General features: G+C 42.1%; 6 protein-coding genes across 8 annotated transcripts; 2 read left to right on the plus strand and 4 right to left on the minus strand.

Annotated features, from left to right (window-relative positions):
- Window positions 1–3,073: 3,073 nt before the first annotated feature.
- LOC9638676 (thioredoxin-like protein AAED1, chloroplastic) lies at window positions 3,074–4,066 on the plus strand. Its single transcript, XM_024681989.1, has 4 exons — window positions 3,074–3,670; window positions 3,727–3,763; window positions 3,824–3,903; window positions 3,952–4,066. Exons 1-4 carry the CDS (start codon window positions 3,506–3,508, stop codon window positions 4,045–4,047), a joined length of 378 nt encoding a protein of 125 aa, XP_024537757.1. The 5' UTR covers window positions 3,074–3,505; the 3' UTR covers window positions 4,048–4,066.
- A 234-nt stretch (window positions 4,067–4,300) lies between these two features.
- LOC112348818 (pentatricopeptide repeat-containing protein At4g02750-like) lies at window positions 4,301–5,743 on the minus strand. The gene has a single exon (XM_024682044.1). The coding sequence runs from the start codon at window positions 5,741–5,743 to the stop codon at window positions 4,301–4,303; it is 1,443 nt and encodes a 480-aa protein (XP_024537812.1).
- A 601-nt stretch (window positions 5,744–6,344) lies between these two features.
- Window positions 6,345–11,094, minus strand: LOC9638677 (AP-2 complex subunit alpha-1). 3 transcript variants are annotated; one of them, XM_024682126.1, is made up of 27 exons: window positions 10,697–11,094; window positions 10,496–10,627; window positions 10,318–10,443; window positions 10,200–10,262; window positions 10,047–10,144; window positions 9,786–9,993; window positions 9,637–9,708; window positions 9,486–9,578; window positions 9,329–9,430; window positions 9,180–9,277; window positions 9,047–9,128; window positions 8,906–8,994; window positions 8,744–8,849; window positions 8,631–8,696; window positions 8,471–8,577; window positions 8,316–8,420; window positions 8,145–8,265; window positions 7,923–8,093; window positions 7,704–7,871; window positions 7,577–7,657; window positions 7,369–7,533; window positions 7,218–7,304; window positions 7,034–7,162; window positions 6,899–6,979; window positions 6,779–6,844; window positions 6,653–6,732; window positions 6,345–6,591 (listed from the first exon to the last, which is right to left on the minus strand). In XM_024682126.1, the coding sequence occupies exons 1-27, from the start codon at window positions 10,826–10,828 to the stop codon at window positions 6,462–6,464; spliced, it is 2,958 nt and encodes a 985-aa protein (XP_024537894.1). In that variant the 5' UTR covers window positions 10,829–11,094; the 3' UTR covers window positions 6,345–6,461. The 3 variants fall into 3 exon arrangements, with proteins under 3 accessions (XP_024537894.1, XP_024537893.1, XP_024537892.1); XM_024682125.1 differs by having other exon boundaries at window positions 7,923–8,102; XM_024682124.1 differs by having other exon boundaries at window positions 9,047–9,277.
- Window positions 11,095–11,118: 24 nt separating this feature from the next.
- On the minus strand, window positions 11,119–12,519 carry LOC9638969 (protein SLOW GREEN 1, chloroplastic). Its single transcript, XM_002977188.2, has 4 exons — window positions 11,856–12,519; window positions 11,637–11,786; window positions 11,496–11,576; window positions 11,119–11,418 (listed from the first exon to the last, which is right to left on the minus strand). The coding sequence occupies exons 1-4, from the start codon at window positions 12,504–12,506 to the stop codon at window positions 11,236–11,238; spliced, it is 1,065 nt and encodes a 354-aa protein (XP_002977234.1). The 5' UTR covers window positions 12,507–12,519; the 3' UTR covers window positions 11,119–11,235.
- A 9,324-nt stretch (window positions 12,520–21,843) lies between these two features.
- Window positions 21,844–22,620, plus strand: LOC112348819 (pentatricopeptide repeat-containing protein At4g02750-like). The gene has a single exon (XM_024682045.1). The coding sequence runs from the start codon at window positions 21,844–21,846 to the stop codon at window positions 22,618–22,620; it is 777 nt and encodes a 258-aa protein (XP_024537813.1).
- On the minus strand, window positions 22,063–23,845 carry LOC9638970 (thioredoxin-like protein AAED1, chloroplastic). The gene is made up of 10 exons (XM_002977189.2): window positions 23,626–23,845; window positions 23,468–23,573; window positions 23,364–23,409; window positions 23,256–23,315; window positions 23,162–23,198; window positions 23,026–23,105; window positions 22,885–22,976; window positions 22,777–22,837; window positions 22,644–22,719; window positions 22,063–22,587 (listed from the first exon to the last, which is right to left on the minus strand). Exons 1-9 carry the CDS (start codon window positions 23,828–23,830, stop codon window positions 22,645–22,647), a joined length of 762 nt encoding a protein of 253 aa, XP_002977235.2. The 5' UTR covers window positions 23,831–23,845; the 3' UTR covers window positions 22,063–22,587; window position 22,644.
- Between the last annotated feature and the right edge of the window lies 1 nt (window position 23,846).

Below are 23,846 nucleotides of genomic sequence, written 5' to 3' on the forward strand. Positions count from 1 at the left end.
AAACTACCATTTCTGGAGCTCAGAACATCTTTTTTTTCTTCATGCTAACACTTCACAGCTCCAACCTTCATTTTAGCATTTGCAATCCCTAGGAACTCTTTGTCTCATTGCCACTGCTCAGGATTACCATTGGGATTACCACTGTGGGCCATTCTGGAGATCTTTGTCAATACTCTGCTCTATGACTCCCAAAAGGTGGTGATAGCCTATGCATGGACTAATGTGCAAGAAATCGAGAGATTGAGCATAGGAAAGTAGGTGCTATGGACTGATTGAGTATTATAGAGAAGTTGTGAGCTGTGTGATATTCTTGGAGGACTCAAAGTTGAGTTTACTATGAACAAATGGATATGGAAGATGTGCTTTTGTTACTAGCAACAACATAGCGAGAACTTGGCACCAACTTCAAGAATAAGAGTTCCACTAGGTCTTAGGCCAAAACCTAACAACAACACCATGAGAACTTGGAAGTAAAACTTGCTTTACTCTATATTTTATGTTCTGAAATGTGCTTGAAATGCTCAATCTTTTACTTAGTCTTTGCTGTCTTCTTAACACCCCACTTTGTTTCTCCTTGGGCATTGCCACTGCTCATAGCCATATTTTTAGCAGAAAATACAATAGAAATGCTAACTGTATTAAATTAGAATTTTCAAAGTACATCACCATTACATTTAGTATTTTAATTTAGATTTAAAATAAACTTTGGATTGCATTAAATTACCTTAATTTAATGTTTTTTAACCATTAAGCAGTAGTATTATATACTAAATATCTTATTTCATTGTTGATGGTGATGAATAATCTACATTTTTTTATTATGGTAGATAATTATCAGACAATGAATATGGTGATTAACAATATTTAATGATAGTTAATTATTTTCTTTGGGGATGGTAGATAATTCTTAGACAATGATTATTGGTGGGGTGATTAACAATATTTAGTGATGGTAATTGTTTTCTTTAATTACCTTAACTTTCCACATTACTACATATTTTTATGGTGCACTTTAGATTTAGTTATTAAATTTGAAATATCAATGATCATGATCTATTCATATTGGTTGATATGATTGTTAACATGAAAAAATGTTTGTTGGCCTTTATAGTATTTATTATAATATTAATTCTTGCTAAGGTTGATTTTGATAGATTGGGAATTTTTTTTAGTCTGATGCATTGTCAAGTATTTTTCTTATCAAGGAATGATGATTTTTTTACTTTGAGTTGTATTTTGTGAATTTATTTTATGAATATAATTGTGAGTCCCCAATTGCATTCATGATAATTTACTTTACATGCTATTGTACATACATTGTAATTAAGTTTTATCATAAAATTTACTTGGTAGCATGCTTACTACTGAATTTTTTGAGGTAGTACTAGTTTCTCAAATGATAACTTAATTTAGTTTTAATCTAATATTTTTAACTTATAATTTTGTATTTTTAGAATATATTGTCTTTAATATTGTCCATCATCAAGTTTGGGCCAATAATGGCCTCAGAACTTACGATCAAGATAGCTTAATGCGACAATGTACAGGAAATTGTACACAGCTCCGAACCCGAGCAAAGCTCCAACGCCAAACACTTTGTAAGAGATTAAAGGCCATGTGGATTTGGCAGTGATGGAGGGTGGCACTCTTGATTGAAATATGTGTGGGTTGGGGTGCACACTAGGGCAATTTGGATGATTGCCATAAGCTTAAGATTTTAGCTAATATTCATGGTAAATATAGTATATTGACTAATATGTTGGAGTTTAAAAAGGCTTACTTTATCCAAGCATACACAATGAAGTGGCTAGATTCATTTTAAATTTCAAATGAATTTCATTGAAAATTTAAATTATTATTACAAAGCATTTAAATAATACTTCTCTCTCTCTCTCTTTCTCTCTCTCTCTCTCTCTCTATATATATATATGTATGTATGTATGTATAAATTTATTTGGCTAGAACAGTGTTCAGAAGGTGAGAAACTGAAAGTAAAAAAGGATTTGAAGAGTGCTATTGAGGCTAGTCTCCGAGCACGAGCAGCTATTGTGGAGAATGAAGAAAAAACTCTCATTGGTCAGTGAATTCCAAGAGAAGGTGGCGGCAGGTTTGCTCAAACCTGGTGAGGAGCAAGAGATCGGCAAGAATGGCCTCAAGAAGCTGCTCGTCAAGGCCGGAACTGGCTGGGAGATGCCAGAGCCTGGGGATGAAGTGAAAGGTGGTAGCGCCCTTCTCTCTCGCCCTGGCGTCGCAATGCTGGTAGATTCTTGCAGTTCACTACACTACCCCGTTTTGATTGCTGTCAAGACGATGATGAAGGGGGAAAAGGCTTTGCTGACTGTGAGGCCGAAATGTGAGGTGTTTGTGCGTTTGTTTAGCTAAGTTTCTAATGCGTTTCTAGATGGTCTTAGCGAATCACTTTCTACCGATCTGGAGCTGGTATCTTGGAAAACTGTTGAGAAAATCGGCCAAGATGGCAAAATTACGAAGAAGATTATCAAGGCGAGTGAAGGACGTGGTGATGGAACCAGTGAGTTTCTTAAGGACGACGATGCGTTTAAGAAGAAAGGCGAGCCTTCGAGTTTAAAACTGATGAAGGTCTTTTCTAAATCTGGTACTTTCCGCTGCTAACTTGTTTTAGTGTTTTTTTTTATGAACAATGCGGCAGAGGAGAAGCTACAGGTAAGACTCAAGAGGCCATCATAAATTGCATCCTGACAAGTATTTTAGGCCCCTAGCTTTACTGACGAGACGATGATGAAGAGCTGCTGCAAGGTTAGCGAGTCTCTCTCCTTGTGTATTTACCTATTTTCATACAATTGAATCTCTCGCAGAACGAAAAGGCCCTCTATGGCAGAGCTCTAGCTTACACGCACATTGCTGATTTCAACCTGGCCGAGTCTGATATCAACTCAGCGGCGCTGGGCCTGGCCGAGTTTGATATCCAAAAAGTATCAGAAAACCGGTAAGAATTATCACTCGCGTTCCATCAAACCAAGGCTCACGCGTTTATCCTACAGCAACTTGAGAATGGAGTACAAGTCGCTGAACAACAAAACTCTATGGCCACATGTTCGCAAGGCTGAGGAAGTTCGAACAGGCAAGTTTTTTGGATAATCTTTTTCTTACACGAAAGTTTAGTCTCTTTTCAATCTTGTGCGACTTGTTGGGAGGGTGAGCCACAGAAGACGCGGCCCCTGGAACACCGTTTCCTGGAAAAGAATGAGCCGCAGTGCCCCATCCACTCCATCCACTCGCTCCGGAGGATGGATTTCGAGGGCTTCCCACGTCTGCCAAGTTCTCTTGCTGTTAAGTTTTGCGAAACTGGTGATTCGATTCCAGGGGCTGGGAGCAAACAAGGATGTGAAAGGAGAAAGCCACTCACTCGCAAACAAGCTATGGAGCCATGGTATGTGGATTCCTTGAAAAGCTCTTCCTGCGAATCAAGGATGTGAGCCGAGGAAGGATCGAACTGCTGTAGTTGCCTTTGCTAGGCATTTTGGGTATGACTTCTGTTTGTCGCTTTTATTCTTTCTTTCTTTCTGACCATCAGCATCGAAGAAGGTGGCGTATTCTTTCTTATGCTCTTACGATAGATGCTTTTCTGCAGGAAGTGTTCGATGCTGCTGGTGTTTCGCTTGTTCTTGTCGGACCCGGCACTGTCGACCAGGTATTCCATGGATCCATTGCGAGCTTGTGGATTGATCACAGTCACTCTTTCTTTAGGCAAAAGCATTTGTTAGCCAGACACAGTTTCCCGGAGGTAGCTACAGATTTTTCGTCATCGCATTGTCTGATACAGCTGTTTTCCTCTCGTTTACAGAAGTTTATGCCGATCCAACCCATGCTTCATTTGAAGCGTTCCAATTCGTCTCTGGCGCGTCCACCATCTTTAATCCCAACGTACGCAAATCTATCTACGTGGTTGTTAGCTGAACTTACAGTGTCAAGGCTGCTATGCGAGTTATGGGAGCTCATTTAGAAGGCTATCGACAAGACTGGAGGCTCTCTTTTGAGAAAGATACTGTACAGAGAGGTGGCTGGTAAGGTCTCATTTCTAGAGCAACATTTCGCTTCCTCGCAGGCAGCAAGGAGGCATTAGCATTGCTGGGCCCGGGAAAGATCGGTTGCTCTACATCCACAAGGTTCGTCGTTGTGCTTTCGAAGTTATGTTTGCTTGAATTTTTTTTCTTTCATACAGGACAAGGAAGCAGGCGACGAGCCCGACATCAAAGAAGTCATAGCAGCATGTTGTGAGAAACAAAACTTGTCATGATGTAAGTAATCGCTGTCCAATCCTTTACATTCTTTTTGGTCCTTGCAGGCCTATTTCTCGCTGCAAGCTCTCAGTCATCTGCAAGCTTTGGACGAGACCTCCGTCCGCATTCATGTAAACAATGTTGGCAAGCAACACGCTCGCATAAGTGGCCGCTCTCGGGTTGGATCGAATCACTTCCTTGGCCGCTCGGACTCCCAGCTCCAGGTTGTTGTGGCTGCTACAGGCACCGAGCAAGCACATCCAGTCCGAAGAGCTCGGCTCAAACGGCATCGCATCGATCAAATCCTCGGCCTCCTCCAGATAGTTTGCCCGTCCCAGAAGGTCCACAATGCACGAGTAGTGCTGCTTGGTGGGAGTCAGAGAAAAGTCCGCTATCATCGAGAGAAAGCACTGCCGGCTGGTGTAGAGCTTCCCTGAATGGTTACAAGCGATCACCACGGACACGAAGCACGTCTCGTCGGGAGCTTCCACCAGCTTGAGCTTGTCATACGTATCCAACACTCTGGCGAACTGTCCGTTTTGAGCAAAGGCCGCGAGAATCGCCCTCCAAGAGATGATATCCAGCAGCGGTGACAGATCGAAGAACTTGGCAGCGCGATCGATATGCCCGTTGTGCGCATAGGCAGAAAACATGGTCGTCTGGGATCCAGCGTCTCTCTCCGGCATCGCATTGTACGCCATCTGGGCCTCGTCGCAGTAGCCGGACTGGCCGTACGCGAAGATCATCGTGTTCCACGAGACCAGGCTCTGAAGTGGCATTTGATCGAACGTAAACTTGGCTTCCTCGAGCTGTCTCGCGTGAGCGTACACTGCAATCATCGCATTCCATGCGATGGAGTTGCGCTCCGGCATTGATTCGAACACGCTCTTGGCGCTTTCGAGGTGGCCGATTTGGGTGTAGCTCGTCACCATTGTCGTCCATGAAACCAAGTCTCTCTCTGGCATTGCTTCGAATAGCTCCTTGGCTTTGAGTGTATGCCCGTTTTGGGCATATGCCGCAAGCATGGAATTCCACGAAACTAGATTTCTTTGGGGCATATGGTCGAACAAATTTCTAGCTTCCTCGACTTTTGCCTTGTGTGAGTAAGCTGCCAGGAGTGAAGTCCACGATACAAGATTCCTTTCTGGCATAGTCTCGAAGATTGTTTTCGCGTTTTCAGGGTGCCCACTTTGGGTATATGCTGCTAGAATAGAAGTCCAGACTACGATATTCCACATTGGCATCTTGTCAAAGGTATTTTTAGCTTGGGTTAGATTATTGGCTTTTGCATAGGCTGTAATAAGCATACTCCATGAGACGAGATCCCTTTCAGGCATTTTGTCAAATGTGTTTTTCGCTTTTTCAAGAAGACCGTTTTGGGCATATGCAGCAAAGAGGAAGAACCAGGAGAATGAATTCTTGTCACATTTCATTTCATTAAAGATGGACTGGGCCTGCTTTGGACTGCCACAATTCCCATACATTTCAATCAGTCTGTTGCAAACAATGATATCCTTAAGCTGTAAAAAGTATGGAATATAATTTTCGATACTGGCTGGACTATTGCATTTCCGTATTATCTCCAAGCAATGCTCTCTCTCTTGCATCTCTTAATATCATATTGTTATATAAATTATTATTGCTTTCAATATGAGCTTAGCAGTCCATGGTAGCAATGTAATGGTAAGAAGATTTGAGAAGACATGGATATTTTTGTGGTAAATTAGAAATTGCCCAGCAAATATTGGCCAGTTGACAAAGGTTATTGTTCAACACATGTCTCCTCCTCTCAATGTCCACTCTTTCTAGTTTTCCTTGCTCCATGCAACAGTGCCATCTTTTAAGGATAAGAACTTTTTAAAAAACGTCTACATACCTTTTCTAAAATTTATATTTGGTATGCTATTTTTGTCAGTGTAAATCTTATTTAACTTAGAAGATAATATAAAGTTTTATGTATAGAAAGTGGGAGTTACAATTTCTCAAAATCATGTTAGAAATATGCCTATATAATTTGGCAAATTTTACTTGTTACTACTGAAGTTCTGGTTATGAGGCAAAATATTCTGAGTGATAATTAAAGAATTAGAGTGGAAAATCACAACCGTTAGATTAAGGAACATCCAGATACACAGAAATAGATACCTAGGGATATCTCTTCTTTTTCCTTGAGAAACCAATTCAACAACAAAATTTCGTCTCCTAGATCAAACCAGCGAGTGAGGCAGCAGGACCAACGAGATCATCTGCAGGGCTTGGCATTCCTGGCAGGCTGGTTGGCGCAGCACCAGATGGTATATCAACTAGCCTCTCTTTGATATATTCCTTCAATCTGTGATTGCCCTTCCAGTTAATACACACACACACACACACATCAAGCAAGGAAAACTTACTCCAGGGCAACGCTTGTATCCGGAGTACCCACTGTGAGTCTTATTTGGGTCCGATCTGCCGGATCGGTTTCAATCCTTACCTGTAATCAAAGTGCGTGACACTGCCAACAAAAAGAGATAGCTTACCAAGCATAGAGTCGGGTTTTCCGAAAAGTAAGTTGCCGCACCAACGATGTTATTTACATTTGGATCCTGAGCAAAAGCCGAAAACCTCAGTGAATCTGGGAATGAAAACTAAAAACTCACATAGCCCGGAGCGATCGCAACGTGAAGACTACCAAGCAAGTCGGACATTTCTTGGAGCGGAAGAGGCTTCACCCCGCGTACCTGGAAAGCATCTGGATGTAGAGAGAGCACCTTAGAAAACACACCCTCACTCACCACTTCTTGCAGGAGCTTATTCGGAGGGCCCATAAGAGCTTTCCAGCGAGCAATATAGTCTGCAGGAGCTAGCGTTGCTCCTTGTAGGAACTTGCTCATAATAACGGGAAGCCGGAGCTTGAAGCTAACCTGGAACCGTAAAAATCAAACTCTAGTTTCCATTAGCTACGGGATGCAAGCTTACCATAGCTGACGAATTGTTGTAGCAAAAATCAAGGACAGGAATTTCTCTGCTTGGAGACAGGTTGGTGACTTCCACTGGACATTGTACCTGTTACAATGAACATCAACACGACGAGTTAGGATGAGTGACGAATGAAAAAAGAAAGAAAAACCTGTGCTCTAGGAGGAATTGTGTCAGGTACGTTCGATGTCAAGAGCTGCATGTGCCGGGGAGGTAATATCACTGCCTTCACCGATAACAATGGTGCAGTATGCTTATTGCCAAGAAACAAAACTATACGCCCTTGGTTACCACGCCATTCCGCTTTCAAACCAATCTGTAATAGTACATTATAGCAAGGAAAATAATAATCCGCTTGCCTGAATGAAAGGATCTTCATAAAGAATGCCGCTGTCTTTTCTGCAGAGCGCATCGAACCATTCCGTGACACTGCCGGTAGGCTGCAAACAGGACTTTGTAAGACTTGACAATCGTTTCTCAACATACCTGAACTGTCGAAGCCTGATTGTCCATGAGTGCTAGCGCCAGGGAATCACCTGGTCCAACTAGCGGCGAACTTTCGGGAGCACTGTGCGTAGGTGCAGCTTCAATAGCAAGAAAATCTACGGGAGCTGGTGACTGTCCACCATTTGCAACTGGGACAGTAGGCGCCTCCTGCCAGCATCCAAATGCTATAAAACATTTATAAAATCTGCCACGACTTACAATGTTTCTTTGCCCCGAAGGTACTCTTGTAAGCGCTGGATGAACGCCATTAGCAGGCTTTTGATCTGCTACAACGACAGCGGTTGATGTCAGCTGCATGAGCCTTAGTTTAGTAGCACTCGTATCAGCCACGTCCACTTCGGTGTCCTCGGCTTTCTTCAGAAGCGCAGACTGCAGAAACTTTAACACATGATTATGTGAATAGTAAGGAAGGCATAAAACCTGTCTTTCGGGGAACTTGGGCATCTCAGCCATCACGTCCACCATTGACGGGCCTTTCCGACTGAGAGCATAATATTCACTGGCTCGTTGCTGAACTTCCGCATCCAAGTAAGTTTCGTTCCTAAGAGGTAGACGTTAGTCCCCAACTCAGTAGAAAAACAGAAACATTACTTCCTGAAAACAGCTAGCACATGATTTTGCAGCTCCGGATCGACAGTTTGTGAATGCAGTAAAATCTTGATATAAGCTGAAAGAAGAATAGCCTTGGTAGGCGTCCTGTAGAAAGAGCTTGTTATACGGAGGAAGAATAAAGAAATGAAGCTTACGAAACGGTTGCGAATTTGTCATGGATAATGGAAAACACTTCTTTCGGACTACATCCTGGCCTTCGTGACAGTAAATGACTGTACTCCCCCAGCAAATAGCCAGCCACCTACATGGTTTAAACTTATCAAGGGAGTGAAAACAATGTAAACAAAATCCCACCTTCACCATAGTCTCGTGCACCGCCGGTTTGTCCAGAAAGTCTCGAGCTTTAGCGGCTGCGTACGGCTGTGAAGCACATGAGTTAAATGACAATAAAAAAACGCCATACCCACCTGCAGATCATCATTGTTTGTCACAAATTGGACTACTCTGTACCAAATGTCATCGCTAACGAAATCTCCAGCCTTCTCAATAAGCTGTAAGATAACATCCACGTACCTAGCCAAAACAATTCCTTATTAGCAACAGGGAGAGATTTCTTCAGATATCAATACCATGACAGATCCGGAGCGAATTTCTCAGCCAGAATGGCAGCCTTAAGCGCAAGCTCCTCACGTATTGCAAAATCAGCAGTTGTCAGATACTGCAAGGGTTTAAAAACAGTGAGGGATACATCTTAAAGCCGCAAGAAATACCTGCAAAAGCTCCTCAACAATATCTTTCGCATTTGTTACATCACACATTCCATAAAGCAAATCCAGAGATCGCCTTCGAATACTGCAAAGAGAAATACACTGAACAAGGAGATCGATAAAGATAATTCTAAACCTTATATCCGGGTCCCTCAAAGATGTGATTATCTGCACTTGATGCCTTTTTATGCTTTCTTGTACGTCAGAAACCATAAGCATTCTGGTCATATTTTCCTGCAGTGAAAAACAAGGTAAAGTATAGCGTAGGGCCACAAATATCCATACCAGTCCAAGATATCGAATGTTGGGCTCACGGACAGCAATAAACTTTCCAAGTAGACCAACACATTGTGCCATCATATCTTTCTCTGCGTCTAAATGCATCACCTGCGCGACAAAAAAAAGGCTCTTGAATGGAACAACAGAAAAAGAAAAAACCTACCAAAGCCAGAGCTTCAAAGAGAACAGCATGGGTTGCATTGTTCTTATTGATATTCTTCACGGCATCAGTTCCCATGAGGACTCTTTGAAGAACCTACACTTTGCAAAATGTGGCAAATGACTTTGATCGGTTTAAACAAGTTCAGAGCTACCTCAAAAAGGGATCGCCTAATGTTCGGATCATCAATCGCCGGGAAATATTGCAAAACTCGCATTGTTTTTACCTGCTCAAATCACTAAACAGAAAGAGTAAATATGGTGTTCCCAAAGTCAACCGCAAAAACATCGACGAAAAACAAACCTGGAGCCAAGGAGATGGAATACCGTAGTATGTGTACTCCTGAGGAATATCTTGGCTCCTGGTTAAGCGCTCCAGAACACGAACGCATTTTGAAACGCAGTTCCAGTACGCGTCGGGATTGTTAGCCACGAGAGCAACGAGCAAGCTCATGACAGCCGTAAGGACTCCAATTTCTCTTTCGTCAAGCAGCTGAGACATTCGATCCGCCCTGTCATGGAGATTAGTCCACAATCAGGAAGACAAGCCTCTTGAAATACCCACCAGCCGTCCACGCTGACAACATCCGGATTCTTCCTGTAAAGTCGCAGAAGACACAATGCAGCCTTCTTCCGCACCAGTGGCCGACAGGAGTTCGAAATCTAAAGCACATAGCGCCTAGGATCAAGAGACACCAGGCCGATAAAGAGAACTTACCAGCAGCTTTTGCACATCGGGAGCTAGTGACTCGGAAAACTCCTTGCCACCAATGTTCCCAACCTGGATAGAACTTCCGCCTAAGACGACAAAAACTCTGAAAACTACAGAAGCATACCATTGTCAGCGCCAGGCACTGAAATGTCTCGTTCCTTCCGATAATGTCATTCCGGACAGTGTTTATAACAAGCCGCAAGAAGTCGTGGTTTTCGTTCAGCAAAGAAGAGGTGACAATGTACCCCACCTGCGAGAACAAGTCTAGATTCCACCAAGACAAAACCAGGAACACTATTTACCTGCTTTTCAGCGTACTTGGGAGCTGAGATCAAAGACACAGCTTCCATATGCCCGAAATCGACATCATAACCAAGCATGAAGATGTAGAGCATCTTCCAAACGTATTTTTTCTTCTCATAAGGCGTCAATCCCTGGCGCAAGCGAGCAATCTTAGCAATCCGAGACGAAGAAACCCAAGCAGCAAGAAAAAGATCACTCACCTTGTCATTCTTAAACTTGGTGCGAATGTTCGCGAGCTCCTTGTCGACACGAGCCCGCTCCAGCTCCTTATTCTGGCAGTTCCTCACATCGCTGATGAAGACCGACAACCCTCGCATGCCGGACAGCGCCATCGCGCGCTCGCGGCGCCGCTAAAACCCTCAGATCTGGCCCTGCCGAGCTAAAGCCCCGAGAATGCGCCGCCGCTTCAACACCGCCGCGACACGAGCACCGAATGCATCGCCCGAGTTGCCGAAATTTCGCCCGCGCCGCGCCGCGACGGGCGCTGGTCGATTACCTGTGCCAGATCCCGCGCGAGAGGATGAGCATCGGATGGAACGCGCGGCGCCCGGCGACCTGGAAGAGCGCCGAGAAGAAGCGAGGGCTTTGAAAAGAAGAAAATTAACAAAACCTATTAACCATGTAGCTTATAAATCTAATTATTTATCACTAAACTCAATTAGTGACAATTAATGCAGGTTAACAATCTCTTATGGATACGAGCAAAATTTCTTTCCATGGTTTCCATTTTATCCCAGCTTTAAGATTGGGTCGCTACTTTGGAGCTTTCTTCTTCCATGCGCTGCTTGGCATCGCTTCGTGCCCTGTTAACCAGTTCCTCGATCGCCTCCCTACCTTCGTAGTATTGCGGGCAGTACTTCTCAAAATTGCTGAAGTGTTCTTCGGCTTGATCTAGTTCTCCCAGCATGCAGCAAACCAGCCCCTGGAAATCGAATCACCAGTTTGGCAAACTTTACAACCGAGAAGGAAGAACAAGAAAAAGAGAAAAGCCTTTTTTACTTGGCAGACGTGTGGACGGAAGTCTGTCGGATCCTCCTTGCTCAGCTGCTCGTAGAGTTCCAGAGCTTGTGGCAATTCTTCCTGGACGAACGCAAGCTTGAAGAGATGAGAGGTTTCTTTGATCTAGAAATGGATCTTTACCTTGAGAGTGAGGAGCTGGCCTCTGAGCATCCGGAAGTTCCTCGCGTCCTTGGGCCTGTCCTCTTCGGTGGCCTTTGCCGCGGCGTCCTCCACGATTTTCTGGATGAAATCGATGTCTTTGCCTTGCTTCTTGAGAACCAACGCAAGGCCCTGTCAAGAGCAAGAGACAAACAAACAAAAAATCACTCCTTGCAAAAGAGAAAGTTCTCTAAAGCTTACTTGGAGTGCTCGAAGGGACAGAGGGTCCACCTTCACGGCATCCTCAAACTCCTTGAGAGCGTTGTCCAAATCTCCAATGTACTCATAAGCGTGGCCGCGGATGAATCTAAACTCTAGCTGCGACGGATTCATGTCGATGAGCTTGGAAAGGACCTTGATCGCCGCTGGCATGTCCCTCTTCTCCATGAATCCGTGGAGCCGAGTGAGATCATCCAAGATCTCCTCCTCCTCCTCCTGCGTTCTCCTCCTCAAAGTCTTCTTCTTCTCTGGAGCGCCTTCTTTTTGCTCCACAGCCGTGGTAGTGGCCACATTCTCGTTAGCGCTGGCTATGGCTTCCTCCGCCCTGGCAACTCTACACGAATTCATGCCCGCCGCGAGCAAAAGGGCCGAGCTCCCCAAGAACAAAGCCGCGATTCTGCGAACCCTGTCCTTCAGAGACCTCTCTTCCACCGCCGATGGAAGCCGCGAGCACTGCGGCCGCGATCTCGACAGCGATCGCCTTCGTCCGCTACTGTCTGGCGCAGCAAACCTGATCGATCCGGGAGACGAAATCTCAAGCCTCCTGGAGCTCCGCACTGCCGCCGGCAGAGGCATTCTGGAAGCTCTTCCCAGCGCATGCAGCGCCAAAGCCGTAGACGAGGCGATCTCCATCGCGGTCGCTTTGCTAAAGCCCTAACCCTAAAATGATAAACCCAGCGTTATGGATCTAACGGCTTGGAGTACGAAAAAAAAGAATATAGTTTTAACAAGTATCTTTTGTTTAAACTAATAAAAACTTATGAAGATGGGTACCTGTCGATTGCAAATCAACCACTCTACCATCTGGGCTACATGCCCTAATGATGAAACTTATGTTTAAAAACGGCTTTGTTTGTATGTAAGTAGGATTTAGTCAAAGATATTGAAGAAATACAAGAAAAAATCAAGCTTAGTGCCACAAGGATTTAAGATGCATTGCTTATGTTGGGATTCAGAGATCAAGTAAGCTTTGTTTAAACTCAATCAATAATTGTGTACTTTCAGAAAGTAAGGCATTGTAAGTTGCACAAATAGGACAACTTCCATATCTCCAATATGAGACGAGTATGTAGAATTTAAAAAGTGTTAGCAGTTATAGGTAGGCTATTCTAAGTATTTTTGGTTGGCTATGGATATCCTTTATACAAAACTATGTAAGGTTTGAATAGATGAAATCTATGGTGGATTAATAATATTCTAGTTCAATTATTATACATACTTATGAACATTATAAAAAAACTTAAAGTAAGAAAAAAGTAAATTAATATCAAAATAAGATAATAGAATGGTCATAAAATAAATATTAAATGAACCATATTTAGAACAAGTAAATTACAATACCTTAATAATTTAATATTATAAACTATTAAGGTATATACTTTATATATTGGAGGAATATTTAGTAGTCTATTTGACCAAACACAACTCTTATATTTTTTAAAATATAATTTATAAAAAAAAGTTAATGTAGCTAATTTTAAAGATATTTAAAAATAAGTGATTTAAAACATTATAAAAATAAATATAGAGTTTTAAATATTTTTATCTATAATGTTCATCATTATGATATATATTGTGTTTATTTTATTAGTTAATTTATTTCTACAATATTAAGCATAAATGTTGAATGGGGATAAATAATATATTTACTCAAAATAATATGGCAACAATTATTTTAATCATTAATTTCAAAATTTTATCAAGGGTACTGACTTAATAAATAATATAAAATATCTAATAAACTATAAAAATATACAAGAAATTAATTTTGGTAGAATAGTTATAATTATAAAATTTAGAAGTATGATTTAATCAGAAGAACAAATATCAAATCAATAGCTCAACATTTTTTTTACTTAGCTTTTGTTAAAAAATGTAAAAGGGGCTATACAATAATTGGAAATAAAACAAAATCTAACTAAAATAAAATCTGAAAATTTACTTAATTAATTTTCATTTAAGTATATTCATGTTCAATTAAATTTATGATTGCCCTGTACGTCCACTATTAACAGTTTTTGAGCTTGCTTAGCCGAGCTTGAAAACATTTTAAAAAGCTTAGTAATATTTTTTTTGCCTAATTGTATCACTTTCTACTTCATCTAGTTGACATAGTAAGTAATGACGATATTCAAATTTTAACCATTATCCTCGTCCCTAAAATCTTTCTTTAAATCATCATTGAAGTGGTGCCCATCTGAGCCCAAGTCCAAATTCTTTTCCTCACCCTCCTCTAAGTTTATTCCCTGCTCTTGATTCTTTGATAAAATAATTATAATTTATATCTTCAAAATTACTTGGTTTTGATATAATATTTATTGAGAGTTTAAGATATTTATTTTTAGTGGCGAGAAGTAAGTTCCAGAATTCAGGGAAAATATTTTGTCCAAAGAGTGTTCTTTAGCAAGAAAATAATCCACATCTAAACTTTTTAGCTTTAAAAAATTTTATATTTATCATTTCAAGCAACATAAAATTCTCATTTGAATAGTGAAATGAAAATTAACTTATTTCATAAAACCAAATTCATAAAATTGTCATAATTGATTCTAACCAACTACCAAAATATAACTCTATGTCAAATGTCAATAGTGATAAATATTTTTAATAAATTTATTAGATAGTTTTAATAACTTTGAATATTAATAATCAATAAGCACAACTTACTTTGCATGAGAAATTAAAGAAAATTTTTTTTTATGATGTTGTCAATAAAGTGTTGAAGAGGTTTTGACATCATTTTCATTTAGCATCAGATTCTTTTTTTGCAATGAACAATTTATTCTAAAACATCACTCTGATACCAACAAGTGTTTGAGAAGCTAATCATAAACCATATATATATTTATACTTACCTATATATACTTATAAATATTATAAAAAAAACTAATGTAAGAAAAAATATATAATAAGATAATAGTATGGTCATAAAATAAATTATAAATAAACAATATTTAGAACAAGTAAATTATAATATCTTATTTATTTAAGGAAAACTTAGTAGTTTATATGACCAAATATAACTTTTAAATTTTTAAAATATAATTTTGTAAAAACATATTTGTAACTACTTTTAAAGATATCTAGAAAGAAGTGATCTAAAACATTATAAAAATAAATATAGAGTTTTAAATATTTTTATTTATAATTTTTATCATTGTGTTATATATTCTTTTTATTTTATTAATTAATTTATTTTTACACCTTTAAGCATAAATGTTGTATGGGGATAAATAATATATTTACTCAAAATAAGATGGTAAAAATTATTTTAATCATCAATTTCAAGATTTTTACGAAAGTATTGACTTAATAAATAATATAAATATTTGCTAAATTATAAAAATTTACAAAAAATTATTCTTGGTAGAATAATTATAATTGTCAAATTTAGGTGTATGATTTAATCAGAAGGACAAATATCAAATCAATAGCTCAACTTTTGTTTTACTTACCTTTTGCTAAAAAATGTAAAAGGGGCTATACAAAAATTAAAAATAAAACAAAATTCAACCAAAAAAATTTTACTTAATTTATTTCATTGAAGCATGCTTTAATAATTTTTATTTTACATCTAGATTATATTAAAAAAATTGATTTTTTATTTGGTGACCACCTAGATTAGGACTGCATATAGAATATATTTCTCTATTTTTTATAACAAAATATCAAATATATAAATATAAGGATAACTATAATTAATAATATTAAATGCTGGATTTAAAAATAATAAATAAATTTAAAGTGTCATTAAATAGGAAAAATATATTACTAATATAAAATAATTGTAAGATTTATATATATTTCCAATGATGATAGAAGCCTATGCTTATCCTTACAAAATCATGCTTAGAGTTTCACATGATCATGAGTAATGAATATAGTTTATGTTGTGAGGGCCAAATGTATGGCTACGATGCTGTATACTAAAATTAGCATAATGGGATTTTGGTAGCCGTCGGATTAATTTCAATCTGGACCACTCGCTCTTGTATATAAGCTAGGGTTTTTAGGCTAATTGATATACACATTTCTGTATTCCCTTTCTATATTCCAAGCACTCACATTGGTGGAGTTGAGGGGCACCTTTGATTGTCCTTGAGGGGTGCTTGGATTTGGGATTTTGGTTTAGATCTAGCTTTTGCATTGTCTAGATCTAGCTTTTTCCATTTCCTTCTTTTTGTTCTTTTCTTTCAGGATTTTGGTTTAGATCTAGCTTTTTGCATTATCTAGATCGACCATTTCCTTCTAGCTTTTTGTCATTTCTCTTCTTTTGCTCTTTCTTTTTCATTCGTCTCCATGGCAGATCAGCAATCTCCTCCTTTGACTCTCGAGCAACAGTTGGTCCAATTGCTTGATGCTATGCACTTGCAATTGAACAACCAAACTCAATTGATGGTGACATTCACGGCACGTGGTCCAACTCCTCCTGCTCTTGGTGCCAATCCTCGCGTTCGGCTGGAGTTCTTTCGTGGGAATCCCGGGGATGATGTGTACCATTGGTTCGATCACTTCACGGTGATTGCCATATATCATTCTTGGGATGATGCTCGACGTTTACGTGAGTTTCCCACGTGTCTCCAAGGGACGGCGTTGTAGTGGTACAATGGATTGAGTGCGGCCACTCGTGAGGATTGGAGTGTTCTTCCTGACGTCTTCAAACGCGCCTTCGGACATGCCGATGATTGTGACGATGCCTTCCAACAATTGCATCGTCTTCGCCAAGGGCCATCTGAGTCGGTGATGCAATTTGGCGTTCGTTTCCGAAGTCTTTTGCTTTGTGCGGAGCCCAATATGTCAGAGCGGATCAAGCTAGGAATGTTGTGGCCAGCACTTCGTCAAGATCTTGTCGGCCTTGTGCATGCACTTGCTCCTGCCACCCTTGACGATGCTCTTCGCTTGGCACAACATTATGAGACGTCACCTCTTCCACTTCTCGCTGCACGTCCTTCCACTCCACTTTCTATGAGTGATGGTCCTGTTCCCATGGAGGTTGATGCTGCTGCTACTCGAGTCCAAGGACAAGGACGAGAACGTGGTCGTGGCCGTGATGTTCGTTGCTGGGTGTGTGATGAAGTTGGTCATACTTATCGGCGTTGTCGGCGCTTTCCAGATTGGCGACCTCCATTTCCTGGGTGGAGACCTTGGCGTCAACAACGTCCCGTTGGTGCTGCTGCAGTGGAAGGTTTGGACACCGAGATGAATCCGGGAAATGAGGAGTCGCGCGAGTAATGGAGGGACCTTGCACGAATAAGTCAGTGACCCCTCCATCTTTCTTTCGGGAGTATCATCAAGGGGTTCACTCGGCACCAGTTCATCCAGTGTTTACTTTTCAAGCTCATCTTTATAACAAGAGGTCTCCTATTATTTTCTCCGTGTTGGTTGATACAGGTTCGAGTTTATCTTCTATTGCTCGACCTGTTGCCACACGTTGTCATCTACACTTGCGTCGTGCGGCGGAACCAGTTTTCATTCTTTATGGCAACGGCCGTACACATGCATGTGCACGGGATGAGGCAGACCTGGTTGTGCGTGTGGGCAATCTCGAGCTTGAGTTGCAGTCGTTGCGGGTGGTGCCGAGTCAAGCTTTTGACCTCATTCTTGGTATGGATTAGTTGCAACGCAATCATGCCAAGTGTGACTTTGAGGCTTCTCCCCGTTGTCTCATACTTCCTTATGTTTCCTCCATTTCTCTCACATCCGTACCTCTTTGTCCCTCTACTTCTACCTCTGCTTCCATTACTTTTGTTCCCCCACTATTTCCTCCTGTGTTTCCATCTTGTTCTGCTCTTCCCTTTTCCAATCCCTCCAACGATCTTTGTGTTGCAGCAGTTGATCGGCTCATGAAGGAGTATTCTGATCTCTTTGACTTTGACCTATCGTCTGGAGCCAAGATTGCTACACGTCATCCGATTCCAACTGGGGATGCTCGTCCAATCAAGGTTTCTGTTCGTCGTCGGTCACCAAAGGAGATCAAGATTTTACATGCAAATGTCCAAGAGATGTTGGAGAAGGGTGTTATTCAAAAGTCGCGAAGTCCTTGGGCATGTGAACCTCATCTTGTGACGAAGCCTGATGGGAGTATTCGTTTCTGCATCGACTATCATCCATTAAACGACGTAACGATCCCGGATGTGTACCCTCTTCCTCACACTGCTAATCTCTTGGATCGTCTGGGGTGAAGTCGTTGATTCACCAAGCTAGATCTTGCTTCTGGGTACTGGCAAGTACCGATGACCGAAGAAGATATTCCTAAGACTGCTTTTCGTACACCATTTGGTTTGTATGAGTTCTTGGTGATGCCATTTGGTTTGAACAATGCTCCAGCAACTTTTCAACAGATGATGGATGAGGTTCTTTGCGATATGCCGGAGGTGACTGCTGACTTCATTAATGATGTCTTGATCCACTCGGAGGGGATGTGGGAGGAGCACGTTCGTGATGTTTGTAAACTGTTGGATCGGCTACGCGATGTTGGTTTAAAGTTAAAGCGGTCGAAGTGCGTGTTTGGATCCAAGGACACAACTTATCTTGGGTACCGTATTTCTCGTGAGGGTTTGCAAGTTGATCCTGACAAACTTGTGGCTGTTCTAAAGTTCCCTACTTCGAAGTGTGTGAATAATGTGCAGCGCTTCTTGGGCAAGGTGCAATATCTCGAGCGTTTTGTGGATCATCTTTCTGATCACACTGCACTATTGCGAGCATTGCTGAAGTCATCAATATCATCTTTCATCTGGTCTCCGGATTGTGAGCGGGCGTTTGGGGATCTCAAAAAGTTATTGACAACTCCTTCGGTTTTGGGATATCCTGACTACACTCGACCTTTTATTTTGTGCGTGGATGCTTCTGACATTGGTCTTGGAGGTGTGTTAATGCAAGAGAGCTCGAGTGTGCCTGGTCAGTGCCATCCCATTACATATATAAGCCATACATTACAACTAGCAGAGATGAACTACTCCACGACAGAGAAAGAGTGTTTAGCAGCAGTTTGGGCTTTCGAGAAATTTCATGCATATCTACATGGTTCTCGGACGTTACTTGAAGATGACCATGCTGCTGTTACTTCGTTATTAAAGCGAAAGAACCTGGTTGGTTGTACTGCTTGATGGGCTTTGAAGTTTCAGATATATGATTTTGATGTTGTTCACTGCCCAGGGAGTTCTATGGCTGATGCTAATGCCCTTTCTTGAGCTCCTCTTCCTTCTTCATTCTCTTCTCATGTTTCTGACGAGCCTGTCGTTCCAGCATTTATGGATTTTCTAGATGAGGATTCTGTGCCGTCGGCGGTTGCTATACTTGACGTTCAATGTCCACAAGGTGCAGAGCAAGATCTACCTTCACTTGATGAGGTTCGCGAGGCTCAAAAGATTGAGCCATGGATTCGAAGGCTTCGAGATGGGTTTGAGAATCCTACATCACTTGCTGATGACTTGCCTTTCTGGCATTTACATTCTCAATATCGTCTTGAAGGTGGCCTTCTTTATTTTGTGGGGACAGATCCTGATGATCATTTACCGTTGGTGGTGCCTTCTATCTTTATTCCGCAGTTTCTCCATGCCTACCATGATTCTCCTGTTTTAGGTGGGCATATGGGACATCGTCGTGTAATTGAGAAGCTACGCAGGTCTTTTTATTGGCCGGAGATGCGACGTGATATTATCCGGTATGTGCGTAGTTGCGTTTGGTGCCAAGCTCGTAATACTCCCCCTCAGACTGCGGAAGGACGGTTGGAGTCAATTGCAGTTTTCCGTCCGTTTGAATTGGTGGCATTTGATCTTATGGGACCTTTTCCACGGTCAACTGCTGGCAATGAGTATGTTATTATTGCTTCTGACTATTTGACTCATTGGGTGGAAGTTGGTGCTCTTGCTAATGCCTCTGCAACTGCTGTTGGATACTTCCTCCTCAATCGAGTGGTGTTCTAGCATTCTTGTCCAGAGCAGATTCTTTCGGATAATGGTCCCGCTTTTATGGCTGAGGCGTTTCATGTTTTGATGTCTCGGTTGGGGATTCGCCACACTTTCACGAGTGCTTATCATCCACAATCAGACGGTCTGGTGGAACAGCTCTTTTGGACGTTCAAGGGGATGATTGCGAAGTATATGAACTTTCAGCATTCGGATTGGGATGGTTATTTGCCGTCTTTTCGGTATGCATATGTCACTGGGGTGCAGAGTTCTGTTGGTGCTTCACCATATAAACTCCTATATGGTCATGATTCAATATTACCAATGGAGCTGGGTTTACCTTCGCGATTGCCACGAGCTGTGGATGCTAGGTCATGGGATCAATATTTGACAAGCATTTTTCCACTTGTCCGAGCGGAGTCTGCCGAACACTTAGGCCACATACAAGTGGGACAACAACGGTGCTACAACTCCCGTCATCATCCACCTATGGAGTACAAAGTGGATGATTTGGTGTTAGTCCGTTTTTCCCATCTTACGGTACGTGGTTTATCTAAGGGGCTCCTTGCACAGTGGAAAGGACCGTATCGGGTGTTGCGGCAAGTTGGACCACAAGTTTATGAGGTTTGGCATGACGTCTAGCAGGCCGATCCTCCAGAGATTGTGCATGTGCAGTGGTTGAAACACTTCATACAAAGGGATCAGGAGCAGTTAATACCATCTACAAATCCGCCGATGCCTCCTCCTGATGTTCCTCTAGATCCCGGCCCGTCTACAAAAGAACCCTGATGGTCTTCCATTATCCTAAGAGGGGGGGATGATGTGAGGGCCAAGTGTACAGCTATGATGCCGTATACTAATATTAGTGTAGTGGGATTTTGGCAGCCGTCGGATTAGTTTCAATCCGGACCACTCGCTCCTGTATATAAGCTAGGGTTTTTGGGCTAATTGATATGCACATTTCTGTATTCCCTTTCCATATTCCAAACACTCACAATTTGTATTAATTGTTGAATAAAAAATAACATGTAAATTTAAAAAATTGTTTAATCTACATAAAATTGACATTCCTTTCTTTGTAATATAATTGTAATTTATATGTTCAAAATTACATGGTTTTGATATAATATCTACTGAAAGTTTAAGACATTTATTTTTGCGACAATCTATTGCCTGCTAGAGGTTCCAAAAGAGAGGCTTATCACTATAGTCATAAAGAGGTTGGGAGGTGGCTGCACCTGTGAGATTGCAAAATCTCTACTTTATTATTCAGGTCGCAGTTTCAGCATGCTGGACAAGGTAATCCAGGCAGTGCACACAAATGAGTTCATGGCTGAACAAGCATGGATTGCATTCTTCGATGCTCCTGCACTCTTCAATGACGGTGACAAAGTTTGTTGTGGTTCGGTTTTGTTGCTGTGGTTACTGAAATGCTACATTCTTAAGAGCTCTGGAGGACTTGCAGGTGGAGAGGAAGGACTGGAGACTTTTTTATGGCCGTTGCTTGGCCAGCACAAACACTGTCTGGAACTAACTGCCGATAGGGCCAAGGTGTTTACTTTGTGATCAGTTTAGGGTTTATCTATAACTTTGTGGGCCGTCGGGAGCCACCATTTTCAAGACACGACCACCATTTTCCCGGTGTCTTGAGTGCTATATGCTGCTCGAAGAAGGACGAAGAACTGAGATCCAAAACCTTTTAACTTGTGAAGAAACTACACGGAGATAATACAATAGTCCAGGCAATATCGGAAATTCTATTCCATACTTTCTACAGCTTAAGGATATCATTGTTTGCAACGAAATGTATGGAAATTCTGAAAGTCCAAAGCAGGCCAAGTCCACCTTTGATGCAATGAAATGTGACAAGAATTCATTCTCCTGGTTCTTCCTTTTTGCTGCATATGCCCACAACTTAATGAAGTAGCGAAAAACGCATTTGACAAAATGCCTGAAAGGGATCTCGTCTGTTGGAGTGCCCATGCAAAAGCCAATAATCTAACCCTAGCTAAAACGACCTCTGACAAGATGCCAATGAGTCCTTGAAAACAATCTTCGAGACTATGCCAGAAAGGAATCTTGTATCGTGGACTTCACTCCTGGCAGCTTACTCACACAGGGAAAAAGTCGAATATGCCCCAAAGAAATCTAGCTTCGTGGAATTTCATGCTTGCGGCATATGCCCAAAACGGGCATACACTCAAAACCAGGAGCTCTTCGAAGCAATGCCAGAGAGAGACTTGGTCTCGTGGACGACAATGGTGGCAAGCTACACTCAAACCGACCACCTCGAAAGCGCCAAGAGCGTGTTTGAATCAATGCCGGAGCGCAACTCGATGGCATGGAAGGCGATGATCGCAGCTCACGCGAGACAGGTGGAGGAAGCCAAGTTTACGTTCGATCAAATGCCACTCCAGAGCCTGGTCTCGTTGAACACGGTGATCTTCGCGTACGGCCAGTCGGGCTACTGCGACGAGGCGTACAATGCGATGCCGGAGATCCCCGACGACCATGTTTTCGGCCTACGCGCACAACGGACACATCGATCGCGCTGCCAAGTTCTTCGATCTGTCGCCTCTTCTGGACATCATCTCTTGGAGGACGATTCTCGCGGCCTTTACTCAAAACGGACAGTTTACCAGTGTTGGATACGTATGACAAGCTCAAGCTCCCGACAAGACGTGCTTCGTGTCCGGAGAGCGGCAACTTATGCGAGCGTGTTGCTTGCCAACATTGCTTACATGAATTCGGACGGAGGTCTCGTCCAAAGCTTGCAGATGGCTGAGAACTTGCAGCGAGAAATATGCCTGCAAGGACCAAAAAGAATGAGGCAGCAGTAAAGGAATGGACAGCGATTACTTACATCATGACAAGTTTTGTTTCTCACAACATGCTTCTATGACTTCTTTGATATCGGGCTCGTCGCCTGCTTCCTTGTCCTGTATGAAAGAAAAAAAATTCAAGCAAACATAACTTCAAAAGCACAACGACGAAACCTTGTGGACGTAGAGCAACCGATCTTTCCCGGGCCCAGCAATGACAATTCCTCCTTGCTGCCTGCGAGCACGCGAAAGGTCTCGCTCTAGAACGAAATGAGACCTTACCAGCCACCTCTCTGTACAGTATCTTTCTCGAAAGAGAGCCCCCAGTCTTGTCGATAGCCTTCTAAATGAGCTCCCATAACTCGCATAGCAGCCTTTGACACTGTAAGTTCAGCTAACAACCGCGTAGATGGATTTGCGTACCTTGGGATTAAAGATGGTGGACGCGCCAGAGACGAATTGGAACGCTTCAAATGAAGCATGGGTTGGATCGGCATAAACTTCTGTGAAACGAGAGGTGTATCAGACAATGCGATGACGAAAAATCTCATGTAGATACCTCCGGGGAACTGTGTCTGGCTAGCAAATGCTTTTGCCTAAAGAAAGAGTGACTGTGATCAATCCACAAGCTCGGAATGGATCCACGGAAATACCTGGTCGACAGTGCCGGGACCGACCAGAACAAGCGACACACCAGCACCATCGAACACTTCCTGCAACGAAAAGCATATATCGTAAGAGCATAAGGAAGGATACGTTACCTTCTTCGATGCTAGAACATCAGCCCGTTTGCGACAGAGGATACACCTGATGATCAAAGAGAAAGAAAGAATAAAAGCGACTTCTTGTCAAACAGAAGTCATACCCAAAATGCCGAGCAAAGGCAACGACAGCAGTTCGATCCTTCCACAAATCAGTCAGAGAGATCACATTGCCCGAAAGATCCAAAACGCTGGCATCGGTCGAAATTCCTAGCAGGAAACAAGAAATCTTAGCTCCAAACGCTAAGAAAGAAAAGCATACCAGGCATAAGAGAATCCGCTGCTGCCGCGGCTGCTGCCAATCCGCGCCATCGCCGCTTGCATCCGAGGATCGGCCGCGCCTTCTCCCACCGAAACTCACAGATCGATCGCCGCGACAAGAATCCTCGCGCTGGATCATCTGCGCTGAGGGTTTTGGCGGAGCAAAGAAGAAGAGCATTGTGAGAATAAGAAAGAACCGTCGCCATAAGGTTTCAATGGCTG

The sequence above is a fragment of the Selaginella moellendorffii genome, unplaced genomic scaffold, assembly GCF_000143415.4.
Source record: "Selaginella moellendorffii unplaced genomic scaffold, v1.0 SELMOscaffold_33, whole genome shotgun sequence".
Classification (NCBI taxonomy): domain Eukaryota; kingdom Viridiplantae; phylum Streptophyta; class Lycopodiopsida; order Selaginellales; family Selaginellaceae; genus Selaginella; species Selaginella moellendorffii.

Coding starts and splice junctions, on each gene's coding strand:
- LOC9638676 (XM_024681989.1), top strand. CDS start 3,506: ATGACTTCTGTTTGTCGCTTTTATTCTTTCTTTCTTTCTGACCATCAG. Junction 3,671..3,726: donor GACCCGGCACTGTCGACCAG/GTATTCCATGGA, acceptor CTCTTTCTTTAG/GCAAAAGCATTTGTTAGCCA. Junction 3,764..3,823: donor CCAGACACAGTTTCCCGGAG/GTAGCTACAGAT, acceptor TCTCGTTTACAG/AAGTTTATGCCGATCCAACC.
- LOC112348818 (XM_024682044.1), bottom strand. CDS start 5,743: ATGTATGGGAATTGTGGCAGTCCAAAGCAGGCCCAGTCCATCTTTAAT.
- LOC9638677 (XM_024682124.1), bottom strand. CDS start 10,828: ATGGCGCTGTCCGGCATGCGAGGGTTGTCGGTCTTCATCAGCGATGTG. Junction 10,628..10,696: donor CCAAGTTTAAGAATGACAAG/GTGAGTGATCTT, acceptor CGCTTGCGCCAG/GGATTGACGCCTTATGAGAA. Junction 6,845..6,898: donor TTGCGATCGCTCCGGGCTAT/GTGAGTTTTTAG, acceptor GCTTTTGCTCAG/GATCCAAATGTAAATAACAT.
- LOC9638969 (XM_002977188.2), bottom strand. CDS start 12,506: ATGGAGATCGCCTCGTCTACGGCTTTGGCGCTGCATGCGCTGGGAAGA. Junction 11,577..11,636: donor GCCAGCTCCTCACTCTCAAG/GTAAAGATCCAT, acceptor GCGTTCGTCCAG/GAAGAATTGCCACAAGCTCT. Junction 11,419..11,495: donor TCCGTCCACACGTCTGCCAA/GTAAAAAAGGCT, acceptor TTCGATTTCCAG/GGGCTGGTTTGCTGCATGCT.
- LOC112348819 (XM_024682045.1), top strand. CDS start 21,844: ATGCCAGAAAGGAATCTTGTATCGTGGACTTCACTCCTGGCAGCTTAC.
- LOC9638970 (XM_002977189.2), bottom strand. CDS start 23,830: ATGGCGACGGTTCTTTCTTATTCTCACAATGCTCTTCTTCTTTGCTCC. Junction 23,316..23,363: donor ATGTTCTAGCATCGAAGAAG/GTAACGTATCCT, acceptor TTTTCGTTGCAG/GAAGTGTTCGATGGTGCTGG. Junction 22,977..23,025: donor CCACCATCTTTAATCCCAAG/GTACGCAAATCC, acceptor ACAGTGTCAAAG/GCTGCTATGCGAGTTATGGG.